At 42.0% G+C, this 17953-nt stretch overlaps 1 protein-coding gene across 1 annotated transcript in view; it reads left to right on the top strand.

Annotated features, from left to right (window-relative positions):
* Nucleotides 1-17953, top strand: part of ITPRID1 (ITPR interacting domain containing 1) — a 71958-nt gene that overhangs the window by 46312 nt on the left and 7693 nt on the right. The window contains exon 9 of the mRNA XM_040964516.1: nucleotides 17654-17736. Within this exon, the coding sequence (XP_040820450.1) occupies nucleotides 17654-17736 (83 nt within the window). The remainder of the gene's footprint in view (nucleotides 1-17653; nucleotides 17737-17953) is intronic.

Here is a 17953-nt window from a genome sequence, read left to right as displayed (position 1 = left end):
CCTTGACAAGATCTACTTAGAGCCTGCTCTGTGCCAGCTGACCCAGGCACTGTACAGGAGGTAGCCTATTGTCCAGATGAGGAAACTGAGGCAGTGTGATTGTTTTACTGCTCGTGGCTTCCCACTTGACTCCCCTGCCATATTTTGGTTCCAATTACCTCCTGAATCATCCCTATGAGAATGACCCTGGTCAGGCACCCTGGACATTTGCCTTTAATCTTAGCACAGCAAAGCTGTTAAAAACCCCGTGGAAAGCCATTAAGGTATTTGCTGGAAAGCAACAGCAACTGAGGCCACAACGCTCAGATGGCAGGGGTTTCTGCAGTCACCTCCTATGCCCATGTTGCCTTCCAGAATTTCCCACCTGGATTATCATCGCTGGCCTCTCTGACCAGAAGAGGGACCGGAGTGCCTCTCTGTTTGGTTGCTTGGCTGCTTTCAGGGTGGTACTTGCTTTTAAGGAGTCAGCACAGATGCAAGATGGACAGCCGACATTCAGGGCCCTGATCACAGCTAACTGCGTGTCCCTAAGAAAAATGAGAACCAGAACAAGTCTTAGTGGTCCTTTCCCTTGGCTCAGCCACCTTGCCTCAGTTACCTAGGTGTCTATACTTCCCACAAAAGCCAAACCCTCTGTTGCCCTGTGTCCTCTTTATATTTCTCCACAACATCACCTCTGTTTAACTGCAGCTAGCTTTATGATAAGGGTTGCTGTTTTGTTTTTTTCTTTTTTTTTTCTTACTTGGCAGTAGGCATTGACTTAATTTTAAAAGATACATTCCAACTCAAACAGCCCTGTATAACTTACACAGGAAAAGCAGGGTGTTTTCTAGCCTTGTTTTTAAAATATTGCAATTTTTATTAGGCAATTTTATCATTGTTATAAATAAGTAATTGTACTGGGGAGAAGGGATAATCCTTATTTAATTAAATTCATCTATACTCCCAGGTTGGCAGCAACAAGACATATGTGAGACTAATACCCACAGCCTGCCTCTTTGCATGTGCAATTAAAAATTCACTCTACAGTAGCACTGGCAGTTTAGTGTTGCTTTTGGCATTTACAAATTCTTTTATTTTGTGACTTTTTTTTTTACCATACACATATGCTGGAGCAGATGTTGCTTATTTGTTGTTTATTCAAATCTGTAGGCTCTGGCAGCTAACTCCATTGTTCTGTAATGAAGCTTTATTCACTGTCCTGTATTAGGACCCAATGCCTGCACGAGAGGCTGCGTTAGTTCCCAGTAGGATGCCACAGTTATTGCCCTTGTAGTTGGCTGTTTATAACTGGAAACTTCCACTGGGTTGGGGGTGGGGAGCAGCAACAACAAAGGGCTGGGTGGTCACGGCTGGGGTGAGTGCAGGAGAGGGACCAGGCAGGTCAGCTGGCTGCCCCTAGCCTGCATTTCTGCTTGGTGGCCTCAGGCTGGCATGCACAATCATCTGCTGTGGGAATTTGGCATCTGAGGCTGGAAACATTTTCTCCCAGTTCTTTCTCTTCTTTTCCTTTCTTCTTTTTCTAGATATTTATGTCACTTCTAGGGTGTTAACTGCAGCTCCCCATCCCCATCTGTACCCCCTTATTTCAATGGACTTGTTGTTAATTGTCCTTGGCCATATGCACTCTATCCACACAAACCTGCTTTTCCATACGCCACTCCTTCATCACATCTTCCCCTATCAGACACCTTGACTGGCTGCCCATGTCTTGCAGGCAGCCACACTTCATAGAGTTGAGAATGTCAGGGTCCATGTTGACCGTAATAAAGACCTGCTGATCCCTAGAGCTTGGATGCCAATTTGGAGACATTCGCCTTCTGGAAAACCCCTGTCTTGGCCAGGAGGCAATCAATCAGAGATGTAACCACCTCCATCTGGCACATTATGACATGGAACCTCACTATTAACACATTTGTGGTTCATCTTGTCCCACCAAGTGGTGCCAGGGATCAAACCACATCCTCCCTCCCCGTGGCAGCTGGGAGCATTCTAGCTTCCCAGCATGCAGAGTTAACACATTGGCTCCTGTGACATCGCAAGTAACAATTCTTTTAATTATCACACCTTCCCTTCCCCTCCCCACCCACTCCACAGACATTTTGGCACCATGGGGCTATTTTGCAGCCGGCAGTCAGTACGTTTCCTAATTGACTGAGTATGTTCCAGTAGCATGAAGCCTGGTAGTACCCAGTTCTGAATGAAAGGGGCAGTTGCTCGGTGTGAAGGTCTTATACACACAGCACCCTGCACTTGCCTGGGGACTTTTGCTTCCATGAGGATGCTCTAGGGTTCATTTATCTTTTAAAAATTGATTTCTCTTAATTGTCTAGATAATGAATGCAAATCCATTTAGGATTGAATTCAAGGTCTTGCCCCTTCTGCTCTCAGCTCATCACTACACCTCATTTCCTCTCCCTGAGCCTGGACTGTGTTTTTTGGGCTGCTCAGTGTCCCCTGGAGTCCTCCACTTTGACTTCTCTGTAGTTACATGGTTCCCCGCACAGGGAATCCACTTCTGATCTCGTCTACATGACAGAAGGCATTCATTCTCCAGGGTCTCACTGCAGTTATTACCTCATCTCTCATCTCTTCTGCAAATCCTACTGCACAGGAAATTCCTTTCCCATGCTGTCATAAATATTGATATATTATTGGCCTGGACATATTTGGCCTTGTAGTATAATTGGCTATACACCAAGCCTATGTTCCTAGCTAGATAACCTCTGATTGTAAGGACACTATACATGCAGCTTTGCAGCCACCTCCCAGCTGGGTATTGGTATAACATCCACAGAGAATTTAGCATGGCGGGAATGTGAATAAACACTTATTGAGCATTCTGTGTACCAGGTAGTGTAAGTAACACTTTGCATTCAAACTTCATCCTCCAAACAACCATGAGATTAATTGCATTTTATATCCATTTTATAGACAATGAAATGAAAGCTAAGAAAGATTATATCATTGGACCAAGGTAACCCAGTTAGTGAGTACCTGAATTTGGATTCACAGTTCTGTCTGATAGCAAAGTTTTTATTCTTCCTGACATACACTTTAATTTCCCTAACATAATTTAATGTTGCTGCTATAATTGTTAAGATATAAAAACATATGTAGAACTAAATATATGGTTTAGCCAAGAAAACTGTATTCTAGAGGAATTTTGTATTTCAAGAGGAATATTCAAATCAAAATATTTTAATATTTTTGAAATAGTCCACAAGAATAAACAGCAAAAGAGTGTATTATTTAGCTTAAGAATATTTGACATAATAATAATTATTATTATAAACTGCTACTACTATACCAAGAACTATGCTGGATGTGAAAATGAGCAAGAGTCTGCTATTCTGTTACTCTACAATATTCAGTTTTTATGTTTAATGGAAGATGTTTCTAAATTATTCCACAAAAAGGTTTATGTTAGATACAAAACCAAGAACCATTGACTTTGTTTTAGCCCCTTTTTTCCTTAAAAGCTAGTTAGAACATGAATCTCTCATGGATCTTTTTGAGCCTTAAGTGGTGATTATGGAAGGAAGGGAGACTGTGGCCAGTTGTTTCAACAGAATCATCTGAAGAGATAGGAGAGTAGGCATTTAATTGATGCATTTAATGTATTCTTGATCTCAACTTTTCCCAAGCTCAGCTTAACAAATTGTCCCTGGTATTTTACTGGCCAAGAACTGGCACAAAATAATTCAAGGTGAATGTTTTATCAGCAAACCTAAGCGTTTATGTCTTACCCAGTGTTTCAGGGAGCATAAAATAAATATGGAAATCAGTGGCTTGGGAGAAAGTAAGGAAAAGCACACAGCTCTCAGCTCCTTTGCAGGGATCCTTTGGAAAGATCCTAATCCTTGTCTAATGTAGCCAATATCATCTTTTATGGCAAGTATGAGGCTATGGAAGGTGCTGAACAAACAAGGCATCCCAATGAAAAGGGTCTTGGTGCAGAAGGGGCTTTGGGTAATAAGGTTCTTCCCTGCAGAAGTGATACTGTTCTGGCTGCTCCTGCCTGGAAGGAGGGTTGGCATCTCTCCCTCCTAGCTTCCCTGGGAAAGCTGAAGCCAGAGGTGAGGCTGTTCTTCCCGGGAAGAGAGGTTGCCGAGGGGCTCCGAGCCAGAGCAGCTGAAAATTTGATTGGGTTCCTCCGCTGCCAACTCTAGTTAGCTTCTGGTGCCCACACAGACCTCAACAATGATATCTGACATGGTCTGTTTCCTTCTGCATGTGCAATTTGCCCACCTGCGTGGAAACCTCTGAGGCTTAACCTTGGTCATGTACTCATGTTGTCCAACAGAGTCTAAAATGTATTTGTTAAAATGTAACATGATACACACTTAAACTCTATTTTCATAAAATTTCTTTTTAAGATTTATTTATTGATTTTTAGATATATATAGATATATTTTTAGCTATTTGGAGAGAGGAGGAGAGACAGAGAGGAAGATCCTCCGTCCGATGATCCATTCCCCAAGTGACTGCAACAGCCAATGTTGCACCAATCCGAAGCCAGGAGCCTCTTCCGGATCTCCCACCCGGGTGCAGGGTCCCAAGGCTTTGGGCAGTCCTCCACTGCTTTCCCAGGCCACAAGCAGGATGCCAGACAGGAAGTGGGGTCGCCGGGATTAGAACCGGCGCCCATATGGGATCCCAGCAGTAGCTGCTAGGCTATTGCACCAGGCCCACAGAACACCTGTATTATAATGATCTGTTACAACTCAATCACTATTATTATTATTGTTGTTGTTGTTATTATTATTATTATTATTATTATTAAGAGGTGAGAACTTTAGCCACTAGGCCACTGCGCCGGGCCCTATTTTCATTAAATTTCTTAGGACTTTACAAATATAAAACTCTCTAGTATTATACGTTGGTGTTGATCTAACTTAATATGGAAAAAGAGCTTTGAGCTCAAAGGGGTAAGAAAAATGCAAATCATATTTTAAGTATTAATTCCAAATAATGTATCAGCTGGGGTTTTTATCTGGGAAAAGTTTAAAAATTAAGAAAACATCATGTATCTGTACTCCTGATAAAAGAAGGACTCCCAAAGAAACTGTTAAATATACCTTGACAATATTATACTAGATTTTCTCCCATTGCCTATACCTACAATGCCACGATGCACTGAACAAGCAGAATGGTGGGTCTGTGACTGCTGATAGTAATAACACAGGGAAAACGGGGGGAGATGGGGAGGAAGACAGACAGGCAGAGGGAATAACCCTACAAATACTTTCGAAACCATATTATGGAAAATAATTTTTTAATTAAAAAAAGAAAACTTCAAATTCACAGAGATGTTCAAAGAGGGGTACAGACCAATGTATTTCTAGCAAAGTATCTTCTTTTGCTTTTCCTTTGTGTATATCAGCAGGCTCTCTTATGCTTGCAGTATTATTTTTTGACAAGTTATATTTTGTAGCAGAGAAACTACAAACTCAATAATTTTTTTTCTCTCCTGGCGTAGTTCTGGTAGCCTCTGCTCTTTCCTCTGGATAAGATGACTTCAGAGCCTGGTCTGAGGATGTCTCCCCTGGGTTTCCCGTTACCTTTCTGACTTGCTTTTTTTTCGTGGGGTACTCCCCCTTTTTTAAAAAAAGAGAATATGCTCCAATAATTTAGTTAGATTTAACAGATCTTAGTAGTATAGGGTCGTAGCATATCAAGGAGTTTCCTAAGAAATGTTCAAGAGAGTTAAATTTTTGAGAATTTTGCGTATCTGAACCTGCTTTTATCTTGCCCTCAACATTAACTGCTAGGTTATTTCAGCAACAAATTCTAGCTTCAAAATAATTTCCTTCAGAATTAATTCCAAAGGCCTTGTCCCGTTGTCTTCTTGTCTCCAGTGTCGTGCTATAAAGAAATCTAAAGTTTTGATGAACTCTGATTTCTTTTTAGAAGCCTACAGATTCTGTCATGCCTTTGCCATATAAAGTTTTTTTTTTAAGATTTATTTATTTATTTAATCATTTATGTGAAAAGCAGAGTTCACATGGAGAGGAAGAGAGCTTTCTTCTGCTGGTCCGCTCCCCAAATGGACGCAGTGGCCAGAGCTGAATCCTCTAACGCCAGGAGCCAACACTTTCTCCTGGATCTCCTACATGGGTGCAGAAGTTGAAGGACTTGGCCATCTGTTCCCCCAAGCACATTTGCAGGGAGCAGGATCAAAAGTGGAGTAGCTGAAACCTGAGCTGGGACCCAAATGGAGCCGGCACCAGAGGCAGTGACTTTCCCCACTATGCCAACTGCTACCACTCTGAGATTTAATGAGATACATGTATTCTTTTATCAGCCATTGGCTTGAGTGCTTGGGATCCATTTCAATCTCATTTATGCCATTCAGTTTTAAATTATTTGTTAGCACAAATAGTGATTTTAGTAGTAATACTGGGTTTTTTTTCCATTATGTATTCTTGCTCATTTATCTATTCATCCACTTATTTTTTTAGCTTTAGTGACACAAATTTACATAGCAGAAATTCACCCTTTTAATGTGTCCATTTCATTGATTTTTTTTTTTTAGGATATTTGTAGTATCACCATCATAACTTGACCTTTTTTTTGTGCTCATCAGCTGTTGGTATAATTTGTTTAGAGGCATGTTTTCAAATCCAGGAACCAAGAGCTGCTTTCAGGTTTCTCACATTGGTTCAAGGGCCCAGGCACATTAGCAGAGCGCTGGATTAGAAGTGGAGCAGCCAGGGCATGATTCTGTGCCCATATAGGAGACCAGCATTGCACGTGGTAGTTTAACTCACTATGCCAGAGCACCAGCCCTATGCTTTTATTTTTCCCCTTTGTGGTCACCTATGAAAACTAACTGAAGCAGTCAGAATTATTCATTTTAAAAATGATAAATCTGTTTCAAAAGAGTAAGTGACTTGCCATGCAACTACTTAGTATTACTGAGATTTAGGATTGGATCCAGGCTACCTCCATTAAAGTCACATGATATCCTTGACCCCAGGTACTGAACAGCCTTAGGATGTTATTTAGTCTAAAGCACGTATAACTTCAATTACATGTATTTAATCTCTTCTTGAGTGCCCAAAGGAGTGTATGGGTAATAAAATTACACTTTACAGGGAAGGGTTGGCACTGGTTACTTTCTCTCTGTTGGGGCCATGGGGGAAAGTGAGAGTGAAATTCAATTCCAGTTCAGTAGCATTGTTTAAGATTGATTTACTTTTATTTAAAAGGCAGATTTTACAGAGAGAGAAGGAGAGGTAGAGAGAGAGGCCCTCTAACTGCTGGTTCACTTCCAAAAAGGTCGCAGTGGCTGGAGCTGAGCTGATCTGAAACCAGGAGCCAAGTGCTTCTTCATTGTCTCCCACATGAGTGCAAGGTCCCAAGGACTTGGGCAGTTCTCTGCTGCTTTCCCAGGTAGGGAAGCAGGATAAGCAGGGAGCTGGATCAGAAATAGAGGTGCCTGGACATGAACTGATGCCCATGTGAGGTGCCAGCGCCACAGGGTGGAGGATTAGCATGCTGCACTACCATCCCAGCCACAGCTCAATAGTTTATTAAAAAGAAACTCTTCAGTCCAGGGCTCAGATTTATTGTAGTCATTGTAACTTAAATATTTATTGAGCATCCGTTAAATATTTATTAAGCTAAAAATCAGGCAGGGACTCTATAAAAGAAATATGAAGTAAGTAAATGCATAGGTATTTACATCCATGAATATATTTACTTTTCTTTATAATGTCCAATACTGTATAACCAGATCCTTGGAACAATTACTGGTACATAATGAATGCTCAATACATTTTTATACAGTTTGTTACCTAATAAGAATATTTTCGCTGCTTTTAAAGGTGACAAATAAGGTGTGCAGCATTCTTGGCACAGGAAGCTGCATTAAGGTGGGTGGGTAAGGAAAGCTCCCTGAGTGGATGTCACGGTCATCAAATTCTAGGACAGTCCATGCTCATTTCGGGAGTTCTCAGCAGAGATACCCACTGAGCAGACTCCAGGCTCAATGGCTCTGCTTTACAGCTTTGGATCACCTGGAATCCTGGAATGTCCTTTCTTCTTCCCCATGGATTGATCATTAATATTTTCCATCACCATTAGGAATGCAAAGAGAGCAAAAATGACATTTCTATTTAAACTATATGCTGTAGGATTGAGTTTATAACATTGCTGGTTTATTTCCTAAATTCATGTAACAGCACAAACTGGGCGTGGCTGAAGCCCCAAGCCAGAAACTCTAGCTGGGTCTCTCACATGGCTGACAGGACCCATGTGCCAACAGGTACATTAGCAGGGATCCACAGCAGAAGTGGAGGTGGACTTGATCCTAGAGTGATGTTTTTCACTCACTGTGCCACACTGCCTGTTCTTATTAAGTAGGTTTTCAACTATGAAGGTCTTAGAGTTTGGCTTTGCAGCATCCTGATAGATGTTGGCACAACTTTGTGTTAAAGTGATTACTCTATTATCAGGTGTTCCCAGGAAGAACAGTAGGACACTCCAGCGTCCCTTTCATTCTACAGCTAAGCACAGCTCAGCTTTGAAACACAGTCACCTTTCCAGACAGGTCACTCACTAAGTCACTTTCAATGGCCTTTTTTGGCTTTCTCTGTGCCCAAAGCTGGAAGCAACATGGACCTTATGTATAAGAAAACAAAACACACGATAAAAAGCCTTCACTCTTTATGTGTTGGCAGCATGAGAACATTAGCTGTTTCAAACAGTTGTTGACCTCTCAAACCCTCCTGACTACTTTTTCCCTAACAAGTCAAGTACTCAGTTTACACACAGGAGTGATTTTAATCTTGATTGCTTGTAGATGCAAGGTGGATGACCTGTTCATCTTCTCATGTGGTCAACTCCTCCCAAGCCCCTCTGTGAGGTGGCTAGCAGCTGGAGAGAACCACCCCATCAGTGATAGTTTGTCCCACTCTAATTTGTCTACCAACTTGGCCAATTTTTAAAGCGTCTTACAGCTTCCAAGAAACAAAGCCTGGAGAAGATGTAAAAAGGACATCCTTTTATAACTCGTATAACTGCAGTAGATTTGAAACATTGTGCTAATCAGAATAGAGATAACAGCAACAGTAAGAAGTGATAGACCTGGGCAGAGATAGTGATTAACAATAATGATTTTTCTCAAGTATTTCATTGGTCCCTTATTATAAAATTAAGCCTTAAATTTTACCCTGTCAAGGATGGTGTACCTTTATGTAGTATTAAGCATTTTCAAGGTATATAATGGATTCATTGAAATAATAACCATATCTTCCAGAAAGTTTAATCAAAAGAAAGCGTGTATCAGCATAAAAACTCAATCATTTTCTTTGGGGGTTAGAATGCATCATTGTAAAGATAAAATAACATAGCAAATTATTTTTAAATGAAACACATTGTGATTTATCCTCGGTTATTAGCAACCCTTCAAATAAATACCTTACCTTCTAAGTGAACACCTGATAATAAAATGATTAAAATAACAATCACTGCTTTCTCTTGTGGCCACTCATCTTATAATTGTGTCCCTTCCAGTCCTCGGAGTACTTTAAGAATAATGCCCTGCCAAACCCAAAATGAGTTTGTAAATTTGGTTGAGAGAATGGAGATAAAATATTTGAGAAAGTGTTGGGTTTCCAAAGAGAATGTTTGACTTTGTAAAGAGCAGTGCTTAGATTTATTTGTAGCATTACAAGTCATGTTAGGAAATGAAATTCAGGTCCCTTTCTTATCTGTAACTTGGAAAGTGGTAGGGACTTTCAGGAATGAATACTTTTTGTTGTTGTTGTCATCTTTAAAGAAATTGTTGTTCTCGGGACATTTCTGGTGGTTGTGCCCTAGTTTGAATTCCTAAGGAGGTCAAGAAAAGCCAGAAGCCCACCTGGATGACAAACTCTTAGAAAATGTTTTGCCCTCTCGGTGCTCACCATAGGGGTGACAACAGTGACCCTGTGAACTATCACCCGGGTCAGAGGTTTGACCCTCTCTCCAAACTGAAGACCACTTTCCACTTCCAGAATGTCTTCTCCCGTCCTTGCTCAATTAGCTCTCCCTCTCCCACAATACGGTACCAATCATAACCAATCATAAAGGCTATTCATGGGAAAATCCAAAGAGGGAAAATTCATGTTCTTCCTTGTTGAATCCTCAGCTCCTTGTGCGCTGTTGTGCAATCGCACCAGTAAATAGAGGTGCCTGGTGTCAAAAGCCTGAGGCACTCAAGTCTTATGATTGAGAAGGGAAATATTTTATTGTTGTGGCATCCACTAGTCCCTAGACAAAATATAACCAGGGACCCATTTTCCCACAAAAAGGAGACTATGTCAGAAAAAAAAAAAAATTGAGCCAAAGGGGGGAAAAAACCATGGGGCCAAGAGTGCTCAAAATCAGATTTCAGAAATTTCCCTGCCTTAGTTAAGTTGCAAGATAGACCTCCAAACTTAGAGTTGAGTGTCAGGGCTTACCGATTACTGCTGTCTTCAGAATGAGAAAGTCGGTCCTCATCAAAGTTAAGTACATTGTTCAGGCACATTCAGTAGCAAGTGTTGGCATCACAACCCCACATCTCTCTGCCCAAATCCCATGCTGCACGTCGAAGTTCCGGCTGTAACTTTCAGAACTGTCAGACCTGATTTACTCATCCCCTTGTATCAAGTCTGAGTGAGAAATTCCTTATCTGCTTTCTTCCCTGAACCAGTGTTTATCTTCATCGTCTAGCTTCTGAAATACACACGTTACCTTTACCAACTTATTGGCCATTCAAGAGTATGTGTAGCCCCCTTCCTTTTGCTATTTTCAAACAATCACATTTTTTGGCTTTATAAAATGGAAGGTTTGATGACCGGATTCTAAGCCAACTGTCAAACTTTATGGGCGAGGAAACAAAGGTTGATAGGGTTACAGATTTACCAATAATCACTGGTTACAAATTGAGATTCAAATTCAAACCATTGTATATGAATTTTCCCTTGTGACTGTCATTATGACTCAGCCAGTTCTCCGTGTATTCCGTGTTTCTAACTTATTCTTCATTTAAATCATATTTGTGTAGCCAAGTTTGAGGCAGTTAAATCCACTACTCTATGGCATTTTGATGACGGAATAATATCTGATTTCTCTTCAGTCCCCAGGATTTACCTTAGTTCTTGACATATAGTAAATACTAAAAAAAAAAAAAATGCACACATGTAAACAAAGGATCGGGTAGATTTGTAAACAAAGTATGTTCCTCTCTGAATCATTTAAAAATTAGAGTAAGTTTTCCTTGAAATGTCTTTTTAGGAAATAAATCTTCAGCTTTTGAAAAGTTATTTTATAAATGCTTAATCCAAAATAAAATGATCCTACCTGAAAGTAAAACAATGTGCCTCATATTCAGTTGTAGTAAATGTTATGCACAAGGACCCTTATTTACACATACTGAGTGTTGATCAGCAAACTTCGTTAAGGCTTTTAAAATATATATGTATATACTGCAGGATCTTTGGGGTTTTTTTTTTTAAGTGACAAATGGAGCCCAAGTTGATTCCAAAATTAAAGAACAGACAGAAGTTCAAGTGGGTTGCAAATTTGGCAAAAACAGGTTCTACCAGAAAAAAGTAAAAAAGAGCTCAATCTCAAAATCTGTTTCTACGCATGCATCTTTTGGTTTTCTTTTTGCAAGAACAAAAGTCCAGGAAAAAGAGTGAATCATCATAACATCACGTAGAGCAACAGAATATACTTGAAATGTTTAAAGATACGGACATTGCTTCTGTAAAATCAGGCCAACTTTTGAAAAAGCAATCTGAAGGAAGCCATTTAGTGGCCACAGTCATGCTTCAGGTTTGGGTGTGTGACTTGATTTCCTGCCAAGAATGACATTTTTAAATTGCCATCACTCACACGGTGCTCCTAGCTAAAAGCAAGTTGCTCTAATAAGTATCTGTTGGCCTCTTGCTGCGTGGAGGTTCTTGATTGTCCTTTCTGCTTTGTTTTGTTGCACAGATATCAGAAAGATGGATGCAGCAGCTTAATCTGATTTTTTTCTGTAATAGTTATTCAGGATTTCTATTAGGAATATGTTTTGGTGTTTGAAAATGAACTGTATTCTATATATCAGTGAAAATACACTTTAAAGGAAGACTCAGGGCTAGGACTTAGCATTAACCTGCTCAAAGACTCTTACTATAGGGCAGTTTAACCTTTCTTAGGGCAGCTAAACTTCCTCAGATACCATTCTCAGAACATTAAACTGCAAATTAAAACAGAGTAGAAGCAGAATATTATTTTATCTCTTAGACTAACACACAGTAAGCACTTACTAGATAAAACTGGTGGACTGAACAAATCTATGTGGCATGTTTCCCTCTATGCAGTGCCTAGTCATCTAGTTATTAAGATTACTTTATTTCAAGGTTTTAAGAGACATGCTTTATATGTGTTCTAGGATATAAATCATTGCTGTCAAATTAAAGGAAAAGGCACTGTTGGTATTTTCTTGGCCATTCCCCTAATCCATGGCTTGCCCACTGGACAGGCTTCTGAAGGCTGTTCAGTTCTCTCCATCTTTCTTCTCATGCCTGGCGCAGGGAGCCAAGCAGTAAATGGTGGTTTTTACCTGAAAAGGTACAATACACAAAATAGCTTTTATCAACACGAGTTGGAAGCAGTAGGAACAGAACTGAGGGTGCAAAACAATGACAGTGATATGAAGACTTTGAAAGGTTCATTAAACACAAGTGAACTGGACACACATGAAGGACAAAGTTTCAGTCCTCTGTCCATCCTGCTTCCCAGACTGTGTGGGTTGAAGTTTCTAAAACTTAAACTTCTTTTTACTTAAAAAAAAAAGAGGATGAATTAGAATTAAAATGAAAAGACGCAGTAGTATGTGAGTACCAGTTTAAGCTGCCTAATGGGTTGCACTGATGCATCCAACACGGCAGAGCAGATCCAAAGAGTTTAACTGAAGTGAGTTGTGAAACCTGAGTATTTACCAAAGTGGGCAGGATCCAAGAAACCACAAGCAATGGGGAGGCATCCAAGGCCATTGCCACCCCTTGGGCTGAAAACCACAGGGAGCATGTTCCTGATCCTGTTAAACTGGGAGCTTTAGGGAAGAGGTCGCTGAACAAAGGCTGTCATCAACAACCTTTTTAGAAAGTGTCGCAAGGGAACAGGTGCTGATTTATCCATGCTGCTGCTTCTCCCTTCTAAGAATTGAACACAGGGCAAAGCCAGGAACACCAGCAGGGCAGGAAAGGATTGAGAGAATGTAAGAGAGGCAAGTAAGGATGAATGGAGAATAACCTTCATGCAACTCTGAGAACCCCTTCTGCTTCTCATGGAACCAGGGTCCCACATACATCCCCCAGAATGCAGCTAGAAACAAAGTTGGAAGCTGTGGTTCTGGATGGAAGCCTTGGTCCTCCAGCTTGGCAGCTCCAGTTTTTCTTTTCCCTCTACTGTGACTGAACTTGGCTAGCATGTAAAAGGAACAGCTGACATCATCTGCTGGTAAATTCCAGCAAGGACAGCATTTGCTCTTACACAGTTTCACAAAGAAACTAGCATTTGGACCGGCACCGTGGTATTTTGAATCAGTACAGAAATGACACTGAGCTCCACCTTTCTCCACGGTCATGCACACACTGTTCATTTGGCACCAAGAACATCTCTTCCTCCATTTCCAAGTAGATCAACAGTAGGTCTCACTTAAAATTTGCCATTGCTTTTTCTTGTGACATTTAAAACAGATTCACCCTCAAAACTGTATCATGCCCGCACCTTCTCTGTGCCTTAGATGTACCCTATATGCATCTATGTAGACAAAGAAGAGATGTGTTTAAACACATAAAAAACTTTATAGGCTGAAACAACTTTGACATTTCAGAAATACTGGGGTTCCATTTCCTTTTGGTGACATTCCTGGATGGACGGCCAATCCACGTCCCCCGCCCCCCGGTTGCTTCCTGCCACGGACCTCCACATAGCCAGTCCCTTTCCCTGCTGCAGGGGCAGAAACACAACTGTGGTGGGACAGCGACTGAAGTGTCACCAGGCCCCTTCTCAACACGACTTTCAGCCTTGTGGGGAGAATCCCCTTGGCTTGGGAGCGTTTGTCATAATCGGTATGGTCTGCCTGGTCTCGGCAGGATGTTATTAGTGACTTGGCCCTTAGCAAGAATAATTTTCAAGGTCACAGGTTACTTAAACTCACTTCAGAAAGCTGACTAAAATTACCCCTGAGAGAGGGAGCTGGGGGTTTCAAACAAGCTAGATCCAATTTGACAGGGATATGAGATCAATCATTTGTTTAGAAGCTAAAACATTTATTGCTCAGTTTCAAGTTAGATATGGCTTTAGTTGCCCAACCCTGGAAACACAAGTTCCGACTGCAGTGTCACCATCTCCGGCCACGTGGATGGGAGTGTAAGTCCACGAGCAGGGAAGGAGCTCGTCGCGGGCGGGCTCGTCAAGGCCCACGGTTCTGCAGGCCTGGTTTTCCAGGAAGCGTCTTAGTGCCTGTAAGCTGTCAGTGATCTGAAAACCCCGTCCTGTGAGGTCCAGTTTAACAGCTCTCAGGAGATGGAAGCTGGCCAGAAGGACTGAGGACCTTCGGATGAACTCTCCTCAGAGAGGAGGTTAGATATGCTGTGTGTAACGTCAAGGGACAGATATATGACCAACAAATGAAAAAAAAAAATGTGAACATGGATTGGCTCAATAAAAAGCAGCATTTCTTAAAAGATATAATACAAATATATATTCTGACCCGTGTAGTCAAATCCCTGTCATCAGAAGTAAACATTAGACAGATGACTCATTTAAACGAATGTTCTAGAAAGAATTTCTGCTTTGGTGGTAGGTCGTACCATTCTGGTTATCTTCCAATCTGGGAATTCAGAGGTGAACCATGGTCCATAGGGAGGTTGTGCTTCAAAAATTAGTTTAAAAAAAATGTCACTGGGGAGCAAGTGCTCTTTAGGCCCAATAACCCCCTCTCCTCTGTGACCTAGACCCCTAGTTGCTTCACACACGAAGCTCCCTGACGGGCGCTGACAGGCCTACCTCGCTCCAAAGAGAGCAGCTGGCTTCTCTGACTCCATTTCCCCATGAGTCGTCTGTGGCTGGAGGAAGGCGATGCAGAAACTGGACAATGAAGTGGCTCTGACAGAGGGGAGGTGGTGGTGAGGACAGATGTCCTCCAGCGGTCACAGCTGATAGTCCTGTGTTGCAGTCACAACCTCGGCCCATTTCACAGCCCTGCCACTGCCACACTTCTTTCTGATCTTCCCCTACTTCGGTCCCAGTTCCACAGACGTTTCATTTTTACCCCTGCCGCTGTGAAATCACGTAATTTCAAATGTAAAACTGTCTACTTGGGATTCAGAAGCTTTTATTACCAACGCAGTGCACAAGGTTGGATATTTCTTGCGAATTGCAGCTATTCTACAGGGACCCCTCTGCTCTGTGGTTGGTGTAATGCTGCCATCTTGTGGTTGTTTTGACAAAGTGCCTGAGGCATCTTCTGCAGGGGAAATGATTTTTCACTTAGGATGGTAGGTAAGTGCTCCCACACACTAAGTAAAATAAAATCTAACTCTAGGAAGACAATTGTGTGTATGTCAAAAAGTTAATTTCTAGTTAATATTAATATTAATAATAATAGTGATTGAGTTGTAATGGATCATGATAATAACGGTGTTCTGTGGGCCTGGGGCAGTAGCCTAGCAGCTACTGCCGGGATCCCTTATGGGTGCCAGTTCTAATCCCGGCGACCCCGCTTCCCATCTGGCTCCCTGCTGTGGCCTGGGAAAGCAATCAAGGAAGGCCCAAAGCCTTGGGACCCTGCACCTGTGTGGGAGACGCGGAAGAGGCTCCTGGCTTCAGATGGGCTCAGTTCCAGCTGTTGCAGCCGCTTGGGGAGTGAATCCGCAGATGGAGGATCTTCCTCTCTTTCTCTCCTCCTTTCTGTGTATCTGACTTTCAAATAAATAAATAAATAAATGCATCTTTGAAAAAAAATGGTGTTCTGCAGCAAAAATGTTGCATGTGTAATTGATTGTTTACACATGCTAGCTTCTTCATACCCGTTGTTGTTAGATATTGTACTCATCCAGACCCCACGAAGGTCTACTGTCTCCCCATGCTTTCTTTTCTCCAAGGAGATTAAGTACCATGCTCTGGATCACACAGCTTGCAAGTGCACACACAGAATCTGAACCAGGTAGGTCTGGCTCCGAACATGTCTCCATCATGGAGCCTGACTGGGTGTTAGCTGCTTCCATGGTAGGGAAGTTAACCTTCCTGAATTGTGGAATAGGCAGTGTGGGCACTGAGTCCGACAGGGCCATGACAAAGATCACACAATGGTTACTCATGGGGGAGGGTTCCATCTTTCGAAATGGTCTGGAACAGGATATTTGAGAGTGAAGATCTAGCTAAAGGAAAAAGGCTGGTTGGAGCAGGTGGAAGTCAGGCAAGGCATGGATGTGCTTCCCTGGGAAATGCTACTGGAAGGAATAAGACTTCAAGCTCTCACAGGCTAGCCTTGGAACAACTTGTAGAGACTGGTCTGGGTGTGCTGGTCTCACCGCCAGGCCTGGGGCCAAGCGTCATGAGACTTCCCCAAACCTTAGCCTGCCCTCACGGTGTATGTTGGTGTGAGTATATGGAAATGATCATGATACATATTTGTTTGTTTTATAATCCAGCTTGATCATCCTGGGCTAGATGTTTTTTCATGCTTTGTCTTGATTCCTACGGTTATAAGGAAATACTTTAAATTTGGAAACCCCACTTTTACACATTTATATTCTAGTTACTGAAAAGGTGTTTTACAAGAAGGAAGGATTTTGAGCTTCCTGAAGAAAGTAACCCTTCTGCAAACTGGCCCACATTTTTGCTTAGTAAGTCAGTCCACAGTGCCTCAATGCACACACTTGACTTCTGAAACAAAAGCAAGACACGCAGCCCGCCTCCAGAGGGACCCGTGCTTAGTCCACCGTCTGATCGTATCATCAAAGTGAAATTTCTCAGTCAAGTTGATTCACAAATTCATTTAAGTGAGTTTCAGAGGATACGTTTGTTTGTCTTTCACAGAAATCAACACAAGGTAGCAGTTAACGTCACAAGCCTGCCCTCCTAGAGGAAATCACCCATCTGTCTCTTAGAGACCCTTTCTGTTTCTGTTCACAGCCAGTTCCCAGGGTCCGCAGGTTCTGTAGATCTAATTAATCACAGATTGAAAATACAAACTACTCAAAAAAAAGTGTGTGAAAATGTGGAGACTGTTTTCCTGTCATGGTTCCCCAATGAATACAGTGTACCAACCATTCACATAGCACTTACATTGTATTGGGTATTAGAAGCAACCTAGAGATGATTGAAAGTATATGGGAAGATGTGCTTGGTTGTATACCAATAGTACATAGATGTGGTATATAGTATGTAGACTCAGTTTCAGCTGTCTGGTTTTTTGTTGTTGTCTTGCAACTGGCCATCTTTTTCTGTTTCTCAATGTGCCTGATATCTTTTATAAAATCCAAACTGAATTTGACAGTGCAGGTGTAGATATCTCTGCATTCCTATCAATATTGCGCTTGGCACTGGGACCCAGGTGAATTCCTTGGAAACCTTGGGCTTTCTACTTTAATAACCCCAAGCCACTTTCTTTCTACAGGCGTCTGGACAGGCAGAGCAAACAGCTGTCAGTCTGACAGCAGTGGGTTCCTGGAAGAGCCTCCAGAACCGCTTCCCCTGCAGGTAGGAAAGATGGGGCTGGGCCCTTAGCGCTCCCCTGCCATTGTCCCATTCCCACCCCACCGGCCAGTCTGCTCCTCTGCCCTCACACCCAGCCGGTTTAGAAGGAAGAGTAACTCTGCAGCACCTGCCACTGCTAGACAGGCTGAGCAGGTGCTCGTCACATGGATCCAGGTGCAAGGAAAGTGGAGTCACCGTAGAGAGCCTTATTACCTCGTTG

Source organism: Ochotona curzoniae, unplaced genomic scaffold (assembly GCF_017591425.1).
Source record: "Ochotona curzoniae isolate NIBS_2020 unplaced genomic scaffold, NIBS_Ocur_1.0 scaffold_3835, whole genome shotgun sequence".
In the NCBI taxonomy this organism is placed as follows: Eukaryota; Metazoa; Chordata; class Mammalia; order Lagomorpha; family Ochotonidae; genus Ochotona; species Ochotona curzoniae.
Note: the sequence above shows the minus strand (reverse complement) of the source record. Positions and strands in the feature narration are given on the sequence as shown.